Source organism: Pseudonaja textilis, chromosome 3 (genome assembly GCF_049901715.1).
Source record: "Pseudonaja textilis isolate UNSWEBS1 chromosome 3, rPseTex1.2, whole genome shotgun sequence".
In the NCBI taxonomy this organism is placed as follows: domain Eukaryota; kingdom Metazoa; phylum Chordata; class Lepidosauria; order Squamata; family Elapidae; genus Pseudonaja; species Pseudonaja textilis.
In genome coordinates this window covers 62815363-62841876 of record NC_141992.1, presented here as the reverse complement: position 1 = coordinate 62841876, position 26514 = coordinate 62815363, and the positions used below count along the sequence as shown (strand labels likewise).

Below are 26514 nucleotides of genomic sequence, written 5' to 3'. Positions count from 1 at the left end.
AATGTAATCCACCTAAAAATATTTAGGATTGAATAAATTAAAAATACGCTAAATAAATAGTATTTTCTGGATATGTACAGAAATAACCTCCTTTAAAGATTTGTTTTATTCCACATTGTCAATTTTATATCACTTTGTTTATCCAAATCTATTGCTCTTTCTAAATAGTAATTTATTTTACTCCAATTTGATGATTTGTAATTATCATGTATATTTCTAGATTTCTTACAGCATAAAGTACAGCATCCATAGCACCTTGGAAACTGTTAATAGGGTACTGTTTTTGACATCTTGATAATTTCTATCAAGTTTAATTAAGACAAAAAACTTAAGCAAGTTCATGCTGAAAAAAGGCTACCAAGTCATTGATTAATATTATTAATATTGGTATATGGAATTCAATTCATCCCCATTTCTAAGATCAAATGTGCAGAATCAAATGGTAATTGTGGCCCATGACCCAATAAAAGTTGTCCGCCCTTAATTACATCCTCCACCAGATATTACTTTATAAAATGGAATCAAAAATAACTATCCTTGGTCTGCATGTACAGTATAACAGCTTTAACTTATCCAGGAAATTAAACTGATGATTTAAGAATTGCTTTGAACAGAAAGGCACTAAACCTCAATTGATTCTCTTCGGAAGCAAATTGCTATACTTTACAAGTATTAACAGCTGAATATTGACTTTGAATAATCAATCCCTTTGTTTTAGATGCAGTACAGTGAATAGTCGCTTGGCAGCATATGAAGTTCTAGTAATGTTGGCTGATAGTTCACCCTCAAATCTTCAGCTTATTACAAAAGAACTGCTTTCTATGCATCACCAGCTTGATCCAGCTCTTTCCAAGGAATTTGATGTAAGTAAACTGGCTTTTTTAGTTCAAATAGTAATACTACTCAGAGGTTTACACAAAATATGTATTGAATAAAATCAATATAGGTAAGTTCCATACTTAAAGAAAATTTTTCAATCAGCAACATTAGTTCTTTGTAAATTACATTCTATTTTTCTATGTTACAATTTTTTCTTCTTACTTGCCTGTACCCTCAGTATCTCCCACCTGTAGATGGTCGATCCATTTCTGGATTTGTGGGGCTAAAGAATGGTGGAGCTACCTGTTATATGAATGCAGTTTTCCAACAACTGTATATGCAGCCAGGTCTACCTGAGGTAACATTTATTCAGAGTCTTGTGAAAAATGCTTTTAGCAAGCCTGTTAACTATATCCATAGAGGTTTCTCAGAAAGGAAGGAGAGTTGACGTACAAAAAACTATGTTGATAAGCAGCAACTTGAAATTGACCCATGTTAACAGACTAAGACTGTCCTGGGATAGTCAAATCTGATTCAGTGCTGAGATAAGAAATAAGACTCTGAAAAATTAAGTTTGATTCTCCAGTTATTCAGTCTGAATACAATGCAAACAGCTGTCTCTTTATTTTATTTTTTTTATTGTATTTTGTGTTTTAGTACTATAAAATGAATTTGGTAAGGAATCTATGCAGGGTTGAAATAATCAGAGTTTTCAATAGCTCTTTTAAACATTGCATTTTTTAAAAAATAAACTTTATTGAATTTTTATTACATAAAAATATATCACTCAATAACAGCTATTTGTGGTGCTTATCATATAACAATCATTTGTGCAATATAAACATTGCATTTTTAAATGCCTGTTGGATTTAGTGGTCTCCTATGGTGGAAAATAAATGCCAAATTGGGAGATTTTTGTGCAAAAATAAGGGGCATTCATAAGGAATTATGTTGTTCCTTCCTGAGCTGATTGCCAAGGATTTCAGTAGGGGTGTGATGCATGGATTTAGTTTTTCATTAAAAAAAACATTAGTCCAAGGTAGCTGGTTGATGTACCTCTTAATAGATTATGACATAACTTTTCAAGATGAGAAAGAGATGACAATGAGACAGAGCCATGTTACTAAAAACAAAGGTTCTTTCTGTCACCAAGATGATAATGGTAACTAATGATTTTCTGATAACAATATGAAACAAAGCTGATCATTATCAGTAAATCCAAGAGTTTGTACTAGAACATTATAATTAATCGCTTAAGTGGCATAAATGAATACAAATAATGTATACTAAGTTAGAAATAAATATTGTTACACTTTCAATAAACACTATTAAAATTGTTTCTAAAGGCATTGCTTTCAATTGATGATAACATGGACAATCCTGATGACAATGTATTCTATCAAGTTCAATCCCTCTTTGGTCATTTAATGGAAAGCAAGCTGCAATATTACATACCGGAAAACTTCTGGAAGGTATCACTTACTGTTTTTAAGTATGAATCCTTTTTTTCCCCTTTCTTTTTTTCTCATCATGATTTGAAATGATAATTCAGATCACAGCATTTTGAAAAATCAGGAATGTTGTGAAGGATTCACATTTAATTTTAGTTAGCCCTACTCATAATCTTTCAGTGATATAGAATCCTAAAGTTTGTTTATTTAAATTTATTAGCCTCCCAACTGCAATTGACTCGAGTAGTATTCTCTTTAATAATATTCTCAGGAGAAGAATCCAAAGTAGTATTCTCAGGAGAAGGTATATTTTCTTATAAAAAGAGTTGGGTAAGGATAAGAAGAGACCTTTCTGTTCCTGTTTAGATTGGCTTTCTTAGTGCATTCTACTGACATTTACAGATCTTGAAGCGCTTAACTGAGTGGATTCCATCTGTATTTTATAGATCTTTAAGATGTGGAACAAGGAGCTTTATGTACGTGAACAGCAAGATGCTTATGAATTCTTCACCAGCCTTATAGATCAAATGGATGAATACCTTAAGGTGAATTTCACTTTTGGTACATTGGTATAGTAATTCAGTGTCGTTGTTTCTATGGATGTACACTTAATCTGCTATTGGTTTTTCAATCTCTTACAGAAAATAGGAAGAGACCAGATCTTTAAAAACACCTTTCAGGGCATATATTCGGATCAGAAAATCTGTAAGGATTGTCCTCACAGGTAAGTGAAGATCAGGTGTCACAAGATAAAGCAGATCTCCCTCTCCGCATACTGAAAATCTAAAGGTGAAGAAAGAGATCCACTATTGTAAGCTTAGCATGGCAAACACAAAAAAATCACTATTTTGATCACTCTGCCATTGGTACCAAATGAAATCTTTGAATATACTGATCTAAACCTGTTGCATTTCTGGACTTTCTAGAATTAAGATGGAGGTGGGGGGAGGATGTATATAAGATCCTGGATCTTCATACTTCCTTTTTAGGTATGTTAACAGGGATAAAGGAAAAACTAGAGAAAAAAGAAAAAGCATGACATATACAAGTGGTACAGTTCTGTGGTTTAATCATACTTTTAATAAATAATAAACGTGATTACTGAAATAGACAAAATCTTACAGCATTGTTGACGTATTAGGGTACAATTGTAAATTCTTACTTTCTAATATTCTTTTTTTTATATTATAGGTATGAACGAGAGGAAGCCTTTGTGGCTCTCAATTTAGGGGTCACTTCATGTCAAAGTCTAGAAATTTCACTGGATCAGTTTGTAAGAGGAGAGATTCTAGAAGGAAGTAATGCATACTACTGTGAGAAATGCAAAGAAAAGGTAATACTTCTACCTTATTTAAGAGTTAAAGTACTTTGATTTTTCTATGGGAAGAGATCCCTCTGGATTCATTAGTGCTGTGAGAAATTTTGAGTCTATCCTTAGCTTTATATGCTTGTTTTTTTAATTAAATATTTATTCAACTTTTCTTCAGGGTTAATATGAGATGACCCTTATATTTTTCCTTATATTTTTCCTTACAATTACCTTGAATAATAGTGAATGCTTAAAATTTCCCTCGGATTTTCAGACTGAAAAAGAATATGAAACATTGTCATAAGACCATTTCCAATCTATAGCTTCCTGCTTGTGTCCTTCTTTTGCAATCCTTTATTAATATATGTATTTCTATTCACTGGAAATTCATAGAGATCAAAACTTAACTTTGCTGCCATGATTACTAAAAAAATCTTTGATTTTTCAATTCATTTTTATATTTGGGAATTAATTTTAGTTTCCTGCCAGATGAAAATAATTATTTTATTTATAGATTTTCAGCAGATGTATTAAAGATCTCAATTGATTCAATGAATTTAAGAACTGTTTATTTAAAAATGCTGCAAAGAAAAAAGGAAATTAGCACACTGAACACTTTTGTAGTTTTGTACCGTTTTTAAAAATCTGTTAAAAATCTAATACTTTATCCCACAATATGCAACTTGGAGAATCGTGTAGTCTGAAAGCTATTTACTGGTTCTCTGAAAATTCCAGCTTTTCTTGTAAAATATTAATTTTATATTTCCATGTGATTTTTTCCTAATATGACTTCCCTAATATGAAAATTATCCTAAAACTATAGATATTGTATTTCAGATGTATATATATGTGTGTGTGTGTGTGTGTGTATGTATATATATTTATATTAGATTTTCACAGGTACAGGTATGTAGGTCTTGGCGTGTTCAGGTCTTTTCCCATGTAAGATTGAGAGTATCTTGGCGACATTTCGATGAGGTCCCACTCGCCATCTTCAGGCTGGTGCTTTCGGCTTCGTGCTTGTTCGAGCAAAGCATGATCGGAGCTGCCGTCTCCCTATATATACTGGTGGGGAGGTTGGCTGTGTTGTCATTTCTTGATTGGTTGATGGAATTGATGTTTGCAGATTGGCTGGCTTTTTCGTAAGAACATGTGTGGCTGAGGTATTGGCTGTGTACGTACTGGCTGTGTCTATCGGCCTCCTGTGTTGTAACGACCTGGGTAATGGGCTGTGTGATGACCTTCTGAGTTCTGTTGTGACATCCTGGGTCTTGTGCTGTAATCTGGGTTGTAATGAACTGGGTCATGGGCTGTGTGATGACCTTCTGAGTTCTACTATTGTGACATCCTGGGTCTTGTGCTGTAATCTCCTGAGTGATTGGCTATGTTGTAACATCCTGCGGTTTTTTGGTGTAACTTCCTGAGTGATGTGATAGCCTGAGCATTCCGGGTTTTGGTTTGGCTCCGAGTTTGAGGCCTGGCTATGTGTTCATGGCGCATCCCCACCGAAAACATATGCAGAATTGAAGCTAGCCTAACCAAAATTAACCCAGATGTAGCCAACAAAGTCAGACTTGAAGTCACCAACATCCTCTGCTCCAGCAGTCCACCCAGAAGCAACTTACACAGAGAAGAACAAAGAGCACTCGCCAACTTGAGGAAAGACAACAACATAATCATTCTCCCAGCAGACAAAGGCAATGCCACGGTCGTGATGAACATATCGGACTACCAATCCCACCACCTACCTGGAAAAAAAACACCAAATCCAAAATAAAAACCTCCCCCATCAGTGAAGAGATCCAGCAAAGAATCATCTCCAGAGAAAAATGATCCAGATGCCCTAAACTCTATGGCCTCCCCAAGATACACAAAGAAGGAACACCAATCAGACCTATAGTCAGGTTCATAGGCTCACCTCTACACAATCTTGCCAAATTTCTTGCCAAACATCTCCAGCCCTACACAGAATCCATCATCTCACACGTACAAAACTCTTTCCACTTCATAGAAACAATAAAAAACAAAACCTATAACCCGGCGACCTACTTGTGAGCTTCGATGTCATATCCCTCTTCACCCAAGTACCTATTAAAGAAACCTTGACAGCCATCCAAAACAAATACAACCCCCCCGAAGCACATCCTAAATCTGACCTACCACTGCCTAACCAACACATACTTCATCCACAATGGACAAAGATACAAACAGAAGGAACACCTATGGGATCACCCCTCTCACCCATCATCGCTAATGTATACATGGAACACTTTGAAACCAATGCTCTAGACAAATCCGAACACAAACCCAAACTCTGGCTTAGTTATATAGATGACACTTTCGTAATTTGGCCACACAGGAAAGAAAAACTGGACAACTTCCTCACACACCTCAACAGCCTATACACCAAAATACAATTCACCATGGAAATAGAAGCCAACAACAAACTTCCCTTCCTGGACGTCCTAATTTACAAAAAACCCTAGGACACTCCATCCATTGGAAGAAAACACACACCAACTGCTACTTAAATGCACAATCCCATCACCACCCTGCACAGATCAACTCCGTAGCTAAGACCCTCATCTCCAGAACCAAACATCTAGCTGACAAAGACCACCTGAGAACAGAATTACACACCCTCACTAATGTATTAATTTCCAATGGATTCCAAAGAAGCACAATTACCAACCTAAACCTAAGGGAGACACCCCCCAGAAACTGAGACACAGAACAGGACAATGGTATCACCCTCTTCCCCTACATCAGAGGCACCACAGATAAAATCAGCAAAATTCTCCACAGGCAAAATATCAGGACAGCCTTCAGCACTGATCAAAAAATAGCCAACATCCTAGAAACCCCAAAGACAAGATCCAGCTAGAAAACCAAGGAGTTTATGAAATACCCTGCAACAATTGCCCAGCCACATACATTGGACAAACCAACAGGAGAATAAATGCATGCATCGCAGAACACAAAAACGCAGTCAGAAAAGAAGAAAATACTTCCTCCCTTTTCCAGCACCTTAAAGCCACAGGACATGAAATTAATTTTGAGGGAACCAAATTAATCTCCGATACTGAACACTTCAACAAGAGAATAATCAGGGAAGCCATCGAAATAGAGAAACACCCCATAACATGAATAAACGGGACGATACCTCCTGCCTACCAGACATCTGGAAACTAGCCCTTATCAACAAACGAGTCCCTGCCACGAAAACTAATACTGGACCCAAAACAACACATGATGCCACCACCAATCTCCCTCACCAGACTCAAACCCAAACCCACCCCATAGACAAAAGACAACCACCATCCAGAAACCAGACCACGGCTGCATCACCAGCTGCCACACACCCCGACCCCCAAACCAAGCAAACTTAACACATAGCCAGGCCTCAAAACCCGGAATGTCACATCACAGCCCCCTGCTCAGGATATCACATCACAGAACTCAGGAAGTTACACCAAAAAAACTCAGCATGTTACAACACAGCCAATGACTCAGGAGATTACAGCACAAGACCCAGGATGTCACAATAGTAGAACTCAGAAGGTCATCACACGGCCCATGACCCAGTTCATTACAACCCAGGAGATTACAGCACAAGACCCAGGATGTCAAAACAACAGAACTCAGAAGGTCATCACATAGCCCATTACCCAGGTCGTTACAACACAGGAGGCTGATAGACACACAGCCAATACCTCAGCCACACATGTTCTTACGGAAAAGCCAGCCAATCTGCAAACATCGACTCCATCAACCAATGAAGAAATAACAACACAGCCAACCTCCCCACCAGTATATATAGGGAGACGGCAGCTCCGATCACGCTTTGCTCGCACAAGCACGAAGCCAAAAGCACCAGCCTGAAGATGGCGAGTGGGACCTCATCGAAATGTCGCCAAGATACTCTCAATCTTACATGGGAAAAGACCCGTACATGCCAAGACAGACGGACAGACAGACAGACAGACATTTATATACATAAAAAAATTAAAAGCTTGTTGAAATACTTGGTTGTATAGAAAATGATGTAAAATAGTTAGCATCGTCAAAAAGAACAGTATGAACTCACCATTGCTTGTAAGTACTCAGTTCCAACACTGCTGAAAAGGATGGCTTGCTGTATTTGCTTGAGGGTTTAAAAAGAAACTGAAAATAGTTTCTCTAGTTATGGCACTAGATTGATAAGGCTAACAGAATGGGCTATAATGTCATTTGGGGAACAAATTTAAAATCTATACAGGTAAAATAATAAAATTCCTATAGACAAACAGTGGACCAAAATAAGTATTTAGCCAAAACTTTGGTTTATTTTTTAAGAGAACTACTGTGAAACGGACCTGCATTAAAGCTCTACCCAGTGTATTGGTGATACATCTCATGAGATTTGGTTTTGATTGGGAAAGTGGACGTTCCATAAAATATGATGAACAGATCAAGGTAAGCTTATCTTGTTTACAATGTTTTAATTACAGTTTTTATGTTTATGATCTCTTCTATATCAGATATCGCGTAGCATGTCTATATTAAGATAGGTGCATGGACTAGCAAAGTTAAAAGTAAAAAGAAAAACCCTTCTACCTAAGAGGAAGATGATAAAAAAATGTAATAACTGTTTTTTCTATAGGTACAAAATAATTGATTGTGGCTTTTTTAAAAAAAGTTAAAGTCAAAGGGTCATTTTGAAAAATCTAGGCAAAGTTCTGGAGACACTGAAAACGTTATGATTTTCCCCCAACCAATAAAGTAATTTATTTTATTCTATCTTCATCTTGGTTTTATAAATTCATAAAAAAATCTAGGTTTTATACATTCTGTATAATTGAAGAAAATTTATTAACATGCAATGTACTTCACTTTAAGTTTAATCTGTTTCATTTTAAACAGTTCCCTTGGATGCTGAATATGGAACCCTATACAGTCTCAGGAATGGCTCGCCAAGATTCTTCTTCAGAAGTTGGTGACAATGGACGAAATCTAGATCAGGGATGTAAAGGGTCTCCACAGAAGAAAGTGGCTCCTTCAGAAAACTATGAACTGGTTGGCGTAATTGTGCACAGCGGTCAAGCCCATGCAGGCCACTACTATTCTTTTATAAAAGATAGGAGGTAATTGGAAATAACTCTGTTCACAAGCATAGTAGTCAATTGGTCATTTGCTAGATTAAAAGCAGTGAGATAATCAGGTGTTGAATTATAAATCTTTTTGGCAAACATTTTTATGTAGCACCCCAAGCTTTAGAAACTTACATCCTCACTGAACTAATGCCACCAGATTAGATTAATGTTTCCTTTTACAGATTGCCTAGGGCTGTTTATGAAGCTATAGATGTAAGGACAGATGTGAAATACAGTGTATGTTGGTAAACTAGAATATTTATACATTGATAAACATTTATATTTTGCAAACGTGGCTTGACAGAATACAGGAGGATTATGTAACACTCTTTCAGAGTGCCATTGTTATGTATGCAAAGTAAAATAGCTATACAAAAGAACTATTGACATACACGGTTTTCCAGAAACCCCAGAAATGCAACAGACAATAAAAGTAATCTTCATAACCCCCAAAGACTTAATAAATCTTATGAATGTTGATTGGGGATGTGGAACTGAACAGGACTGAAAACCAGAAAAATAGCATTTAAGTTGTGCTAAAGCTTTATTTTAATGCATCACCTGAAACATTTAAAACACCATGTTCAAAATTGAATGTAATCTGTTCTTTTTTTTTTTTTCCTGTAACCACAGGGGAAGTGGGAAAGGAAAATGGTATAAATTTAATGACACTGTTGTTGAAGAATTTGAACTTAATGATGAATCTTTGGAGTATGAATGTTTTGGAGGAGAGTATAGACCAAAGGTTTATGATCAATGTAAGTATAACCCTACATTTTAATTATCTCTTACAAATATATTTAGCATATTTTAATCTCCTTATTAGGAACAGTCATTTGAAAAAACTTTAATCAAGTCTTGAAACTGACAAATGTGACTTCTATATACTTTAATTAGGCTACTAATTCTTTTTTTTTAATAGATAACATAAAAATAAGCACAAATAAATAGCAGATGGTTCGGAGTTAAAAATGGAATAAACTGTATAGCCAGCTGAGCAATGTAGTTACATGCCATGGTATCCTCCCCCCCACCCCCCAAAAAATCTTAATAAGTCAATAGCATTGTTGTGCCAAAAACTGAGGAAGGCAGATTTCTGTTTATCCCTCTCTAGATGGGACACACAGCTATTAAGAGTGCTTTTAATACAGCCACCATTATAATTACCATCATAAACTCCTTTATGAAAATGTACTTAATCAGGTCTCCCAATCTGAATATTTCCTTCCTTCTCTTTTCTTTCTTCTTCAGCAAACCCATATCCTGATGTTCGCCGTCGATACTGGAATGCCTACATGCTCTTCTATCAACGAGTCTCTGAACAGAACTCCCCTGTTTTGCCAAAGAAAAGTCGAGTCAGTGTTGTGCGTCAAGAAGCTGAGGATCTCACCTTGTAAGCTTCCTTATCTTTAAATTCCAGCATTTGATTCACGTACAGAATTTGAATACTTCTGACTCTATAATTAAGGTTATCCTGTCCATATAGGACAAAACTTATTTGGAAAGGTATCCTGGGCCTATGTCTGACTACACATAATCCCAGGACAGGTTGAAACATGTTTAGAGCATGGGAAATCCAAGAGAAGTTTGAAAATACTGAAGAAAAGAAAAGGGTTTCCTAGTTTATAATACTTAAACTTTTCCTTATCTATATAGTCTTTTTTCCTTACTGAGGAAGCATTCAAGTTTTGAGTGCTATCTAAACCCACTAGCCATCTGAATCCTCAGCCAATCATAGCACTATTTTAATTTGACAGATGGCTTCCTGCCAGTTAGTGATTCCACCATGACACTTAGTTATATTAACAGTTTTTGCCATGGCGGTAAATGTGATTGATTATGTTAGTGAAGCAGTGTTTTTATCCATTACTTTAGATTTCTATCCTTTTAAAATATGTATTTCTTGTCCTAACCTCAAATAAATCACTAGATTTATTTATGGAGTGATAAACCTCACAAATTCACAAAAATGTGCAAAGGGGTGAGAATTCCTCTGATATATTGTATAATATATAAGTATTTAATATATGAACAATGACCGAACTGAGTTCATATTTACCTATACAAGTTGTGCAATCAAAGGTTCAGTACAGGATGAACACTGAACTTGAAGTATAGAAACTGATGGACAATTATGTTTGTTATATTATTTTCTTCAGGTCTGCTCCATCTTCTCCAGATATTTCACCACAATCATCTCCACGGCCCCACAGACCTAGCAGTGACCGTCTGTCCATTTTGACTAAATTGGTCAAAAAAGGAGAGAAAAAAGGCTTATTTGTGGAGAAGATGCCAGTTCGAATATATCAGGTAAGCCATAATTACAGCAGCTGGATAGTTTTCGCGGGTATTTGTATATGGATCTTTGGTTATTCGGGTTTTCCCCCGTGTAAAATTGGAAGTATCTAGGCGATGTTTCAATGAAGTCTCATCCATCATCTTCAGGCTTGTGTCTTCAGCTTTGTGTTTCTCGGAGTAAATAATATCGTTAAATTAAATATCTTTACTCCGAGAAGCACAAAGCCGAAGACACAAGCCTGAAGATGATGAATGAGACTTCATCAAAACGTCGCCTAGATACTTCCAATTTTACATGGGAGAAAACCCGAATAACCAAATATATATATATTGGTAGCTATTCATAAATAATATCTGAAGCAAAATTGAAAGAATAGTTAAGATCAAAAGCTTTATTTAGTGTAAACAAGATCTTGTTTACACCAACTGCATTTACCATACCTTTCCATAACTTTCTGCCATTGCAAAACATCTTATAGAGTAAAACTAGTGAACTACGTGCAGGAAAGTGAAGGTCTAGTTTAATTAGGACTGAAAGGGAAAATATATGTCAGAAATATTAACAGATAAAACAAAAGTTAATGTGGGTGTATATGATAAATTAAGGAAGGCATAGATGTATTTATTATATTCCTTTTTAGCATCTTGCATTATCCAGTTTAATGTGAAAGAAAATGGTATGCTTGTTAGGCATGTATAAAGCACAATAAAAAATGAGGTTTTTATATATGTATATATAGCTTCTAAATACCCTGTACTCCTACAATAATATTTTTATTGCTCATACAGTATCATATTTTTAAATAATTCCTTGATACTGATGTTGCTTTTCAGATGGTGAGAGATGAAAACCTGAAATTTATGAAGAACAGGGATGTCTACTGCAGTGACTATTTTAGTTTTGTTCTGTCATTAGCGTCATTAAATGCTGTGAGTAGTGAATTTAATATTTCAGTTATTAAGCCCATGCAATATCGGATATGCTAGCCTGTGAACTCAGACAAGTTCTAAATTATCTCAGTAGGCTCTTCCAAACTCCTTCAGAGGTCTGGAGAGTTACGGCCAGCAGATCTCATAGATTATCAATATTTTGGAAAGATTGTGCCAACAGCCTTGAAAGAGGTGCTGCATGGTTCTACCAGTAGTTATCCTGGATTTATTGTCCAATCCTAAATATTTCCTTTTGTAGGGATGATTGGTGAGAGAATGGAGGGCATTTACTGTTGAGCACATTAGAAGAAATGGATTATCTAGATATTTGATTGGAATTCAGATCCCACCATATTGGTCACTTTTTATTAGGACCTGAACAAATTGATTATGCCATTCCTGGACCTGCTGGATTCCTTAATCTTTGATACTATTGAATATCGTATTTTTGTGAACCAATGCAAGAATTAGAGAGTTCAAGTCTTGTTTAGTAGTGAATAGTTTCAGTCATTGGTTATGGGAAGAAAAGTTGGCTTGATAGCCATTTATTTCATTGAATGGTCTCTGAAAGAAACTTTTATTTTCCAGTTTCTTGTTAAAAGTGGCTTTTCCAACTTATAGTTCTAAGAATTATGTTTAAGGAACTAAAACTAAAATGCAGTCTTATACAACCTAATGTCTCTGTGTCCAGACAAAGTTGAAGCATACGCATTACCCATCTATGGCAAGAGTGAGTTTACAACTAGCAGTCCAATTTCTCTTCCAAACTTATCTGCGAACAAAGAAAAAACTCAGGTGACATTTTATTTAAAAGTTCTTTGTCTGAAGAATACACATATACTCATTCTTTTCTGGTCATTACCAATATTTCTGTGTTTGCTTCCTTTAAGGACTGATACAGAAGAATGGATTGCAACCATTGATGCTTTAGTTTCTAAAAGTTTTGATGCTTGTCAGTGGTTAATTGAATATTTAGTTGAAGCTGAAGGGCGAGAGCTTATTAAGTAAGTACTATCATAGTTGGTCAATCTGTTTGATGAGATGCCATGATATTGTATTCTTCTTTCCAGTTCAAATCTTCCCCTACTTATATATAGCCCTTGTTTATGGAGTTGTGAAAAAACAATGTGCAGAGATATCAGCAGGCCCACAATAACCCTATGGTTTGTAGATAACCCGAGAGGTAATTATCTTATCTAGTCTCTCTACACCTGTGAATATTAAGTTTCCCAGTAGGGGAAAAAAGGCAAATATAACTTAAATTAGAGAATGAATTTGGCTTCATTTCTCAACAATGGGGTATTTTTCAGAACATTTTTGCTGGAATGCAGCGTAAGAGAAGTGAGAGTTGCTGTAGCCACAATTCTTGAAAAAACCTTAGACAGTGCCTTGTTTCATCAAGAAAAGGTCAGTAATATAAAAAACCCACACTGCTCTTTTATTAATTGCATATTAGTAATTTCTGTATTTTTAATTACTTAACAAGAATCATATGATTTCTAATTGTTATGAATGTAATGTTTAAACTCAGTAGATATTTTTTATGAAAATATCTGCTATGATTCTTTTAAAAGTCTGACTTTTAAGTTTAAGAAAGTGTCATCTTTATTGCAAGCTTTGGAAAATTACGTTTTGCTTTCACCTGTAATATTTTATATTCATTGTAAGCTTGAATTATTAAATTGATAATTTCAAATAAGGCTCTTGTACTTTTTTGACAGCTAAAAAGCTTGCATCAGCTAATAGAAGTGTTGCTGAGTCTATTGGACAAAGATGTCCCTGAGAACTGTAAAAATTGTGCCCAGTACTTCTTCTTGTTCAACAATTTTGTACAAAAGGTAAAAAAAACAAACCATATTCTTCTATTTTTCAGATTGTTGTAATTAGACGAAAGAATGAAGCTATATTGCAAAAAGTTTCCAGTATCACATAGAAAAAAAGTCCTTTGCCAAGTGGAAGCTGTCTATAGCAGGGGTCTCCAACCTTGGCAACTTTAAGACTTGTGAACTTCAACTCCCAGAGTTCCTCAGCCAGTGAAGCTGGCTGAGGAACTCTGGGAGTTGAAGTCCACAAGTCTTAAAGTTGCCAAGGTTGGAGACCCCTGCTCTATAGCATACGGAGTGATAAGTTTCTACTTGCTATTCCATTAGAAAAATAAACTGAAGTTCAAAGTTCTAGGGAAGGTTTTTGAAGGAAGTACCAGAAGGCTCTGGAAAAAGTGGATTATCACAAATGAAGGGTGTCTCTATGAATACATGTCCCAAGATACTGTTGCAGGCTCCAATCTGGTCTGGTCACCAGGACCAGAGGTTTAGTCTTCTGAGCTTTCACACTCATACTGGAGCCCATCCTCGGGGAACTTCTCTCTAGCAGAGTGTTCGCTTTGGGCTATTCTGGTGTAGTATTTATATGGTGCCTGTTGTGTGTGTGCCTTTTTAGATGTTGATCGGAGTGTTGATGGCTGGCTATTAAATTGTTGGATATTGTTTCTTTGTGTTGCCAAGCCCTCCTTCCTAATTCCTTGATAAATTGGTGGTAAATCAACACTTCTGTTGACCGAAGAAAAGCCCATTTCTCAGACTTCCAGTTCCTTGGAACCACATTGTTCACTCAAAGAGATGTTGTAAAAATAAAAAATAAAAATGTATTGGGGGAAAAAAAGTCTTATACTGTTGATGCTGCTTCAAATGCTACTCTTTGCTATTCTTTGCACAGTAGTTCAGAGAACAGTATAATAAGTAGACTTTAGTTATAGGTACTATATTATAATTACCTCTTAATTATTATGTTTTAGTTTTGGCATATCAATCACAATGACCTCTTATTATTGAGCTAATAGGAAAAAAATCCAAAGGAAAAAAGCAAAGTTAAAAATTCCCAGATAGTTTGATGTCACAGAGCTATTCAAAGTCTGTAGATCAATATAGTTGAATGTAATGAAACAAGTTTTAAGAAGTATTTCAGAGTAAATGTTTGATCAATTATAATTAAATATTTAAAATATTTAACCTCTTTTTGTGGTCTTTCCATGTTTTCTAGAACATAATCCTATGTTTTTTCTGTCTTCTACAGCAGGGTATAAGAGCCTGTGACCTCCTCCTCAGGCATAGTGCCTTGAGTCATATGATTAATTTCCTTCTTGGTCCCAACCGGCAGAATAACCAGGTATGAACGTAACACCAGTCTCTGAGCAGAGTGTGTGCTGTAGTCTAGTTCAGAAGCTTAGTATACCTAATAGTTGGGACTTTGAGAAGACCTATTCACTCTTCAAGCTTTGCCACAATCACTGCTGGTTTTAAATGCAGGAGGACTGCAAGAAATGCAATATTGTTTTTCCCCAAGAACGGGCAATGTCCCCTAAAATTACAGCTTCTGTTCATTCAGAAGTAACCCCTAAGTTAGAAAGTATGAGGGCTGTTTGGCCTAAATTACTTTAACTGCCAGTTATGGGACTGTCAGATAAATTGGATTGGGCATAGTTAAATTTGAATAACTCTGAATTTCTGCTTCTTGAAGTATCCTGTATGCCCATAAATGGGATTTTCAATCGGGTGTTGACGGATAGCTTAGATGCTGGCTGTGCTAGAAAGTCCAATCTATCTGCCCTCCAGCCTGCCCATTCTTTTGTTCTCCTGAACTTGGAGGTTCAGGTTGGTTTAGCTCTTATGCTCTTCTTGAATAGACAACAACTTCTAGTTATTTCGGCTGTAGTAACCTTTTCACCAAATCACTCTGAAAGCATGCTGTTGCCATTCAGCCTGGCTGAATCAGTCTTTGATAATATGCCTTTAAACGTAAAAAGATACATTAAATGAACAATTAGTGCTTATACGATGTTTGGTATATACTTAACAAAACAGAATCGCAGATGGAGTTCCGCACAAGCCCGGGAATTTGGCTTTCTCCATAATACTGTGGCATTGCTCGTCTTGAATTCAGATGTCTCCTCACAAAGGAATGTAGGTAAGTCTTTCCAGTTTTTCTTGGATGACTCCGGCTAGATGACCAGGTGTATAGCTACAGTATGTTTGCCACCCCTGATCATTTTTAAATTACTATTATCAGTTTATTATCAGGACCAAGTATAGTTTTATATTTGTACTTCCTTTACAGCTCCTGGTTTGTTTGCCCTGCATTCACCCCTTAACATTACTACTTCAGGGCCACTTTTGGCCCTTCATGAAGAAGTAGAAGCTTGGATGTTCTTATCTGAGGGGAAGCCTTATTTAATGGAGGTAAGCAGCTATTTTACATCTATTTTATAATGAGTTAAATGTAATACAAAATGAAGGCTTAAATCAAGTTTGTCTAGAATCCAGTCTCACAATACTGTTTAGAAATGATGCCCCTGCAACTACAATACTATTGTACAACCCAAGTAGTGAAGAGATACCAAATAAGTATGTAATGAGTTACAGTCTGTTTTTTTTAAAATAATGCTCATCCTCTGCTCTCTTCTCAAAGGTGATGCATGCTTTAAGGGAGCTGACTGGGTCACTCTCGATCCTTATTGAGATGGTGGTCTACTGCTGCTTTTGCAATGAGCACTTTTCCCTTACCATGTTGCATTTCATCAAGGTAAATTTTTGTAATACATAAATTGTTCTGGAACTGATACCTAGCACCTGTCACACTTATTTAAGAATACGCACTCTGCTATAGAAATTTTGGTTTCCATTGTGTGACTCTTGGCAACTGCTGATTCTTTTGAATTTTAAGGACTGATACACATTTTAGTTTTCAGTGCTGTTACTTTAAGGAGTTACAAAATGTCTATGATTTTTTTATTCTTATTCCCCATATATTCCACCAGTATACAGCATATATCCATAGCTTGTATGCTTGAAAATGTTTTTTTTTCTCAAAATTTCAATTTTTACATAAACCGTTCTTGCTATCTCTTTAGTATCCCACACAAAGGTTTTTCAGGAAAAATTCCACTTAAAAAATTATGTCAAAATGAGTTGTAGTCTTATTGAAAAGTACAGCATTGCTTTTTAAATATGTTCTAACAAAAATATTTATGAACTTTTTACATCGTGCAATCTTTTACAATGAGTGCTTATAAAGTACAAACACATAGTTTACCTGTCTATCTTCTGCTTGCCTGAATTTATATTTTTGGCTTGCAGAATCAACTGGAGACTGCTCCACCTCATGAGCTGAAGAATATTTTCCATCTCTTACATGAGTTATTGGTAAGTAATAAGATTAAAAGTAAAACCTCCCTCATGTCTCTATTGTTCTTAGAAATAGTACTGAATCAGTATGCTATTGAACTTAGTACTAAAGTCTTTGACTTTATTCTCACCACTTTAAAATATGCATTAAAATGCCCCCCAAAATTAATATCTCTACGTATTAGGGCATAATTTATATATGCCATATATTTTAGTGACTTTTAAATTATACTTGGGTATAATCTATGTTAGCTATGAATAATGTTAAAATTTTGCCTATTTTTTATTATCTGGCTTGGCACAATATTCTGCTTAAGCCAAAAAGTTTCTATTCTATTCTAATTGCTTTCAGTAGAAGCTGTTCACCACAAGCCTCAGTGTTACTAATTAAAAGTGATAAACTTTTTTATTTGATCATAGCTCCTGTTTAAGTAGCTTGAAATGTTGGATTTAGTTTCAGTGTCGCTTAGCCTTACCTCTCTGTTGTTTCACAGACTATTGAAGATCCTTTACAAATAGAGCGGGTCAAATTTGCATTTGAGACTGAAAATGGATTGCTGGGTTAGTATTGCTGCATAGAATTAGTAACTGAATTTCAGAGAATCGTACAATGAATCCCAACAAGATAACAGTATTTTTAAATACTACAAGACTTTAGTTATGTGGGTGCTTCTGATTGTAGACGTAAGAGGAAAGCCATGTTATTCTCTGGGAAGGGTAAAAAATCAGGAGACTGGCAGCAGCTTTTCTAATTCTTTTATAAAATTTTTAATAACATTTGTTAGTTGGAAAAAGCGCACCAGACTCCTGATATTTAATTACTTGGAAAATCACTTTGAAACGAAGAAAAGTTTTGCAAGTCTCTGTTTGCATAGAAGAATCTTTTGGAAGGTATTCAGAAAAAGAATTTAGAAATAAAATATATAATTCAAGAATGTTTTGTGAGATGGGCAGCCATATAAGTATTTATTATACATAAAATAAATAAATGTCTTAAGAGCTATTTCCCTCCTTATGATAGTAATTTGGTTATTATGCAGTATTTTGGGGCATTTTGAGTACTGCAACTTAAGTAGACGATACCAGAGAAATAAAATATAAATTTAGGCTGTGTTACAGATTTAAAATATCTGCAACTTCTAGCTACAGCTTATTTTGTTGTATATTAATCTGTAGAAAAAAATTCCTTTGTGAGTAAAAGATAATGAGCCATAGCCTAAATTCAGACATTGCCAAGCTGATTAAAAAGCAGCTTGGTTTGGCATGATATCTAAATGTAAAATCATAGCAAATGTCATGAACTGCAGCAGTTAATGGACCATGAAATGGAGTTTAACTATGAAAATGCAAAGATAAGTTGAAATAAACTGGAAGGTGTAAAAGAGCTGTAAACTGTGCTTGACACATTAGCATTGAGACTGTGTTTATAATCTGTTTGCTGAAGATACTACTTTCATAAATTATTATTGTTTTCATACCCTCTCTTAACAGCTCTGATGCATCACAGTAACCACATGGACAGTAGCCGTTGCTATCAGTGTGTCAAATTCTTAGTCACACTTGCTCAAAAGTAAGTATGTAATAAAAGTGAAGAATGGTGTCATGCCAAGTTATATGCTGTTAATATACTAGGATGTGGATGACATTTTAAATATCTTTTCTATCATACTCAAAGACAGATTCAAAGGTTGAAGTGTTCAGGTATTTTCCCCTTTCATTATAGTTGTACTTTTAAAGTTGTAGCAATGTTTCGGCAGAATCTCATCTGCCATCATCAGGCTTCTGTATTGTGTTCGTCTGTGAGTCAGACTTTCACAGCCATTTCAGTTTTAAATTTGGGGCTAGCCTACTGCTGTGCCAGAATGGTTTTTTCTTCATCCTGATTGGTTGGGAGCCTTGGTCTGTGTTTATTGGTCTTGGAATTTGCTGTGTTCTGCTTGATTGGTGTTTCTAATATCTTCTATCTGTTTTGTGGCTTTTTTTGTCTTGATTGGCTGGCAACATTGTGTTCCTGTATTGGAGGCTTTTAGTGCAGCTTGGCTCCGAGTAAATGGACGGCTATCATTAGTTAGGAAGCTAGGTTTCATCTGGGTGCCTGGTTGGGGTGTGTTTGAGTTGGAGGTATCAGCGGGGATCTATTTGTGCCCAGGTCTTTGCCTGGCTTGTGGTGTAGATTTTTTGTTTGTTTGTGAGTGCAGGCTTCTAAATAATTGACAGTCTGGTGGAATCATCTCTTCTATTCATGCTTTCAGGTCTTTCACCCCAAAACCATAGAGATTGAAAAAAGACCTGAAAGCATGAATTGGTTTTCGTAGATTTTCATGGGTACAGGTATGTAGGTCTAGGTGTGTTCAGGTCTTTTCCCTTGTAAGATTAAGAGTATCTTGGCGACGTTTCGGCAAGGTCCCACTTGCCATCCTCAGGCTGGTGCTTTCGGCTTCGTGCCAGTGCATACACACACACTCACATATATATATATATATATATATATATATATATATATATATAAACTTAAGAAAACAAATATGTATCTACATATACACACACACATACATACATGACACACACACACACACACACACACACACACACGTATTTAATTATAACAAAAATGTAAATGCTTAATAATAACAAAATAAAACGTTCCGGGCTGGAAGCCTCCCCCCACCTGGCACCTTCCAAAGAGACAGAAGAGCAGGCAGGGTGTGTGTGTGAGTGTGAGTGTGAGAAAGAGAGCTGAGGGGCTTCGGGGCAACTGCCGCTGGGAGAAGCAGAGGCAGAAAGGAGGCTTTGCTCTCCTTGGGGGGGCAGCGCCCCTTGGCTGCCACTCCAGGGGCTTCTCAGCAGGCATCTGCCTGCAGAAGGATTGCTACTCTTGGTGATTAATTGGGGGAGGGGAGGGGGAGAAAGTGGGAGCTCCTTCCAGATCCCAGGTGGAGGACTGAGAGGCTCAGATCTGCAGCCGAGGAAAAGCTGGGGGGGGGGGGCGAGGAATGGTATCCCTGGGGGTACTTCACTCGCGTTAGTACTTCGCTGCCAAACCCAGCCACAGCCAGTGATTATTTGGGAGTGGGGGGGAAAGTGAAAGCATCTCTCGCATTACCAGGGGAGGAAGGGAGACGAAACAAAGCTCACTCTTTCACTGAGACCTACAAAACGCCAATCTACTGTGTTCCAGGAGTTCTTTGAAATCATCAAACACTCCCACTTGCAGTTCCCGTGCCTCCCAGCTCAGGTCCCTGAGATGCACGCTCCCACACCTGCCGGCAGCGGCAACAACAGTGTCCTCCCCCAGCGCCCACTGTCAGCTCTCCCCATTAGTTTTCTAGCTTTGAATTGCTCCCAGCTCTCTCCCTTTCCTCCCCCCCCCCACGTGCAGGCAGGAAAGGAAAGGGAGACAGAGCCGTGCACAGCTCTCCCCTTTTCCAACCCTTGCTGCCTCTCTCAAAATCGAAGCCTCGGAAACGCAGGCAAAGCCACCACAGCAGTAGCGCCCTGAGTTGCTTGCTTTTCCACTACTGCCTCCTCCTCCTCCAGCACCACTTCCTTCTCTGGGTAGGGCGATTCTTAACTAACTGAGCATGCTAAGGCAATTGAAAGCTAGAGAACTAATGGGGAAGAGCTGACAGCAGGTGCTAGGGGAGGGGACTGCTGTTGCCGCCACCGCCGGATGTAGGAGCTAGTTGGCGCGTGCATCTCAGGGGCCTGATTCCAAAGTCCCTCAGAGAGCCGGGAGTCATAAGAACTGCGCGGCCCACATTAATTGCTTTTGGGGGGCATTTCTTCTGCAGCCCACCAAAAATTTTCCACGGCCCACCGGTTGGCGATCGGTGCTCTATAATCTAGGCAGGGGAAATATTAACATTGCCAGAATAACTGCTACTGACTAGCCAACATATAGAAATATTGGTGAAAGGAACAATATTAATAAAGCATTAAAAAGAATTGGTGAAAAATATTCTCATAGGAACGCCTTAGGTTGAGAAAAAAAAATAGCATGAAGAAACACTACAAATCTCAATAGAAAAAGGCTCACAGAGGACACTTTTACTTAAAAAAAATAGGCTTGTAATTAGCCATTTGTTTTTGTGAAGATACAACTACTGCTAATATTCTTTTGAAATATTTTATCCTTCCTGCTTTGTATTGGCAGCAAAGTCAATGTCAATAATTATTTCAATATGATCAGAGAGGTCCCCTCTCTTGTAAATTGGAATAATTGAAAGTGAACAGGGCACATAATCCTTTAATATCTCAGATACATAATTTTCATAATTTCTCTTCTTTCTTAAAGATGCTCTGCTGCTAAAGATTATTTTAAGGAGAATTCTCATCATTGGAGTTGGGCTGTTCAGTGGCTTCAAATAAAGGTAATATTTATTATTACAAAAATAAATCTATATATAGGTACAATGTAAATCAGTGTAAATTAGCCTCAATAAGTCCTATTCACCCTGGTTCAGAAGTTCCTTCAATGGGTCAATAGTAAGAAAGAGGGAGCAGGACTTTTTTATTCTTGGAACCGATTTCCTTTTGAAATCCAGTCCAGTAACAGTCTGCTGTGTGGTTTTCATTGTTGCTTTTGCTTTTTCACATTTTTCTAGATGTCTGAGCACTACTGGGCTCCACAAAGTAATATATCCAATGAAACCTCAACTGCCAAAACCTTTCAACGCACTATTTCTGCACAGGTCAGTAAAACTGGTTGTAAGTTTATTGCATTTTTGTCCCTTTTACTTTATATGTACAGTGATAAATAGATATTAAGGCTACTATGTGGGAATATTATAAGTGGAATATTTCTATTGATTTTGGGGTTGAAAGGAAAGATGGATATATAATTTGAATTTATTTCCAACGACTATGCATCTTTTTTTCCCCGGTGACTTCCAATTGCATCTAAACACATTACCTTAGCTTTTAATTCTCATACTTTTTTTAGGACACACTAGCGTATGCCACAGCCTTGCTGAATGAAAAAGATCAATCAGGAAGCAGTAATGGATCTGAGACCAGTCCAGCCAATGAGAATGGAGGCAGACATCTACAACAAGTACGTAGGATGGTTTTGTTTAATACATGACATATATGACATATTGAAAAAAATCAAGTAGCCTGTCAAATGTCTAGCAAAGAACTCATAGAGAAGAAGACAAAGGAAATATCTTACTCCAACTTTTAAAAATTAGCCTGTTGTAGGAATTATGTATTATGTGCCGAGACTGAGAAGTGTGTATGTGATCACTACTGCATCCATAATATTCTATAATACAAAGAAAGACTTTACATATATACAAGTCATAATACTAAGCATACTACTATAGATCTATTCACCCACTTCATAAAAAAAGACTTGTCATCTCAAGCAACATAAGATAGGAACAGTCTCTGGTCAGGAACAAAACCAACAATAAATAGAAGTGGAGGGAGAAACGGAAAGATCGAAAAACTGAAGAACTTTAAGTACATCAACTGGAATAATAGGATAAAACCCCATGAATTTAGGAAAACAAAAGAGGACTGTGCGAGGACAAAAAGAAGAAACAAAACAAATTTCAGTTTCCCTCCCTCCAAATGAACTTAACAGATACTAATAGTATACAAGATGTCAATCGGAATGTTTAACAGTTCTCAAATTTCTCTGAAGCCATTCCAGGATCTTGATTCAGTGTAATACCTTCAATTAATTGCAAAGATTGTGTGAAGGGATGATTGAAATCAAACTCTTTGATTTAATTCATTCATCTGAAAGTTCACATAGTCCTAATAATAGCTTACGTGATGTGCTTTGTTTTTAAGGCCCTATTGCCTTCAGTGGCAGGCCAGCGCTAAAGGAAATGGTGAACATGGGCAATATTCAAACATTATGTAGCAGGTAAAATGTCACAATATAGTAATAGCAAGATTATATTATTACATTGCACTGTATTTATATTCCATCTGTCCTCCAATAGTTCATGGTAGTGCTGATCTAATTTATATTGCATTTATTTCTAAACTAACCTTCAATGTGGTCAAAGTTTTAGATGAAATTAACAGTTCAAACCTTAAAATATTCAAATAAAAGCTCTATCAATAGCAACTTCATTAGTTTGTTAAACAACATATAACAATATAGATTCTGTACACAGTATCAGGAAGACTTGTGTACATCTGCATTCTCCTGCTCATTTTCACCACCAACCGATATTAAAAGAGAATTATCTCTGATTCTAGATATGTTCTAACGTCATGATGACATGGAGCTATTGATAGCCTTGTCTTCCATGAATTCGTTTTAAGTGCCATATGCTGAAGGACGTTTTTTTAATATAGCAAATTCCATACATGCTTCCGTTTTAGTGCTCCTAATCATGGTGTGTATTCCTAGTCTAATAGAGGTAGTCCTCGTTTAACAACTGCAGTTGGAACTGGCAACCCTATTGCGATGTGTCAAGATCGTTCAGTGAAACTTCACATGACCACACCTGACTTTACAATATCAGTTCCACTTTGGTCATTAAGCACACGACTGAGCCTTAATTACTTCCTGCTGGTTTCTCCATTAACTTTGTCAGTCTGAAAGTGGCTGTGAAATTTGCAAATGGTGATCATGTGACTGCAGAACACTCTGACCACTGTAATTGCATGCCAGTGGCCAAGCGCCCAAATCGCTATCCCATGACCACAGGGACGCTGCAACCATTGTGCTATCGTAAGGTGGAACAATTGCTAAACAGGGCAGTTATTAACCGAGGACTATCTATATTTCACATTCAGTCCATTTGCTCTTTTCATGGAAAAAGATAGGGTTAATTTCTGGTTTGCAAAAGGCAGGTACTAAATGATGCCCAGTGCAATAACTCTTTGTTCAGTTTAAACAACAGCATAACCTTTCTAATTCTTTTGTATTTATTAAAAGGGCTCAGTATCTCCCATGATGATTGGTGAACCTAAAAGTGACCTTGAAGATGTGGATACTTAATTGATGGCTGCAAGCTGAAGGAGAAAAAGCTCCTCTGAAGTGGGGAATACCCAGCACTTTCTTGATATGCCTGGAATCCTTTTGTTTTCACTTTTAGAGGAATCTGAAGTAAATGCTTTCAAAAGATCGGTAGGTACTTTGTAATGAGTTAAAAGTATTCTTCAGTTGAGAAGTTTCATCATTAGGCTATGAAAGTCTCCTGGCATCTGCTATGGTTCTTATAGATACTAGCTTAGGCATGAGTAAAGTAAAACAAAACAAAACCCTGTCAAGATTCCACCCATTTAAGAACAGTTATCAAGTAATTGAAACTTTTATGTGAACATTTAATGAGTGAATGTAAAACTTTTGCTTTTCTGTGATGCTGCAAAACAAAAGAAAAAAAAGACTTGGGTTTTATACAGAAGAAAAAATCAGATTGCCTTTACATATAAATGGCAAATTTTTAATCTTTTTTTTTAATATTGAATAGGAATATTCAAAATTATGTAAAAAAAAATGTGTGATTTACACTTGGCATTGTAAAATATTAGTTAAGAATACATTTACACAAGGACTTTTGTATTTAATATGTCTCTAGGTAATTTGTATAGTGCTTTACATAAAGGGTTCTTTTTAAGGGAGCCCTTTTATGTAAGGATGATTATTCCTTATGGAATGGTTTTGGTACAAGTTAGTCTGGAATTGGTAACCTTTTTTCCTGATGCTGTGTGCTTAAAGGGTAAGAGCAATAAAACAGCTTTGTTTATTCCAAGAATACAATTATGGCATCAGTAGAACTTTTTAGAAAATGAAGAGTAAGTTTAACAAAAAAAAGCACTTTAAGACAGAATTTTATTGCTGTTTGCCTCTTTAAATCATCCTTCTACTACTTGGAGACATATTGAATAAACCATTGTGTTAATAATGTGATCTGCAATCATTTGCGTATACTTTTAAATTGAAAATTAGAAATTGGCTTTACATGATTGAGTAAAGTAAGGACATTTCAATTATTTAAAAAAATTAACACAGGCAAAAGATTGCAAGCTATTTTGCTTAGCTAGACAGCACTTGGAATACAAGTGCAATTCTTTCATAACTGGAAACAAATTGAACTTAATATGGGTATGCTTTTGTTCACCACATGAAATGCAGTTCAATAATCTCTTAAACTACTCTCAACGCTTTTTTCCACACCAATGTTGAATCCCAGGGGGTTTTTTTGCCAGCTTTTTCTTCATTTGCTTTTCCTTTTGTTCAAGGATTTTTGCCTTAATTTATACAAAATATACCATGCACATGAACTGGGGGGAAATGCTCAGAGTGCCTGGACAATTTGCCAAGTCAAAGGCACAAGCAGCCAAAAAGTGCCTCTTTTTTTTTTCCTTCTTTTATTACTGTTACAAAAACGGAACTGGCACATAAATTACTTCACTGTTGTGCACTAGTTGTGAATATAGCAGGTCATTTCACTGTTGCTGGAAACAGCCGCACCTCCTCCAGTTGGAATTCTCTGCCATACGGGTGAGTCAGAGAAGGACTGTTAAACATGACGCTTCAACTGAATGTCTTCTCTGAAGGTATAAGTACTTTCAGTGAAGTTAGCAGAACTCAGATATTTTATTAAGCCTTCAAACATTTTAATACAACGTTTTAAAATTTAGAATAAATGTTGTTCCTATCCCATCCTGACTGTGTCACCCTATCTTCCGTTTAATTTAAATGAAAGTAAGTTAGAGAGCTGATCTAAAGAGGAAAGCATCGGTCCAAAATCATTTAAATTTGCATCGTTTCCTATGGAAAAGGGGGTCTCATCCCAAGTTGAAGCAGGGCATTTTTTTCAGAATCGCAGGATGGTGTGTTTCACCACTAATACTTTCTAAAACCACGGCAAACTGTTTTCTGCTTCACTCCCAGCTTGTAGAGAGTTCATGGCTATGGTTTCAAATATAATATTTGGTCAATTATTTGGCTTACAGCTGTTATCACTTCAATCGGCTGAAGACTTTTTTCAAAAAAAGAAACTAATTTGCCGTGCAAATTGTCACACACTTTATGTTGCAATCTCTTTTACTGATAGTCCTTTTGGATGAAAAATGCATTTTTATACATAATGTTCTCTAGGATTGGGACAATTACAATTCTGTTGCGTCTTCTCATTGTGTACAATTGTGTTTAATTAGTTCTCAAGGCAGTGAAAAATAGAAGGGAGAGGCAGTTTCCCTGAGGGGAAAAAAAATCCTGGTCAATGGAATAAAATCCCTCTCACAAAAGAAAAAGATGCCTGATTATTAAGTTAAAAAACAGCAGTGTGGTAGCCTCGAGGTGGAGGTCTCACCTCACAATCAGAAGGCTGTGATTTTGATCCTAGGTAGCAGCGGATTTCCCCCTCTCTGGGCACAGAGAGAAAATATCTGCTGCAAATTCCACATAGGCGTCAGTGTTTTAC

The 26514-nt window shown here is 36.5% G+C and overlaps 1 protein-coding gene across 2 annotated transcripts in view; it reads left to right on the top strand.

The window, feature by feature from the left end:
• Positions 1–26344, top strand: part of USP24 (ubiquitin specific peptidase 24) — an 81644-nt gene extending 55300 nt beyond the window's left edge. The window contains exons 41-68 of one of the 2 annotated variants that reach the window (XM_026707155.2): positions 719–863; positions 1058–1177; positions 2166–2291; positions 2717–2815; positions 2912–2994; positions 3462–3603; positions 7915–8034; positions 8482–8702; positions 9345–9469; positions 9963–10104; positions 10871–11021; positions 11844–11939; positions 12631–12734; positions 12830–12943; positions 13250–13346; positions 13661–13777; positions 15012–15104; positions 15800–15902; positions 16053–16174; positions 16404–16517; positions 17072–17137; positions 17614–17680; positions 18611–18689; positions 21414–21489; positions 21724–21810; positions 22062–22172; positions 22919–22994; positions 24021–26344. In XM_026707155.2, coding sequence (XP_026562940.2) covers positions 719–863; positions 1058–1177; positions 2166–2291; positions 2717–2815; positions 2912–2994; positions 3462–3603; positions 7915–8034; positions 8482–8702; positions 9345–9469; positions 9963–10104; positions 10871–11021; positions 11844–11939; positions 12631–12734; positions 12830–12943; positions 13250–13346; positions 13661–13777; positions 15012–15104; positions 15800–15902; positions 16053–16174; positions 16404–16517; positions 17072–17137; positions 17614–17680; positions 18611–18689; positions 21414–21489; positions 21724–21810; positions 22062–22172; positions 22919–22951 — 2953 coding nt within the window. In that variant the 3' untranslated portion in view covers positions 22952–22994; positions 24021–26344. The remainder of the gene's footprint in view (positions 1–718; positions 864–1057; positions 1178–2165; positions 2292–2716; positions 2816–2911; positions 2995–3461; positions 3604–7914; positions 8035–8481; positions 8703–9344; positions 9470–9962; positions 10105–10870; positions 11022–11843; positions 11940–12630; positions 12735–12829; positions 12944–13249; positions 13347–13660; positions 13778–15011; positions 15105–15799; positions 15903–16052; positions 16175–16403; positions 16518–17071; positions 17138–17613; positions 17681–18610; positions 18690–21413; positions 21490–21723; positions 21811–22061; positions 22173–22918; positions 22995–24020) is intronic. The other variant, XM_026707154.2, reaches the window with a different exon arrangement.
• The last annotated feature ends 170 nt before the right edge of the window (positions 26345–26514 follow it).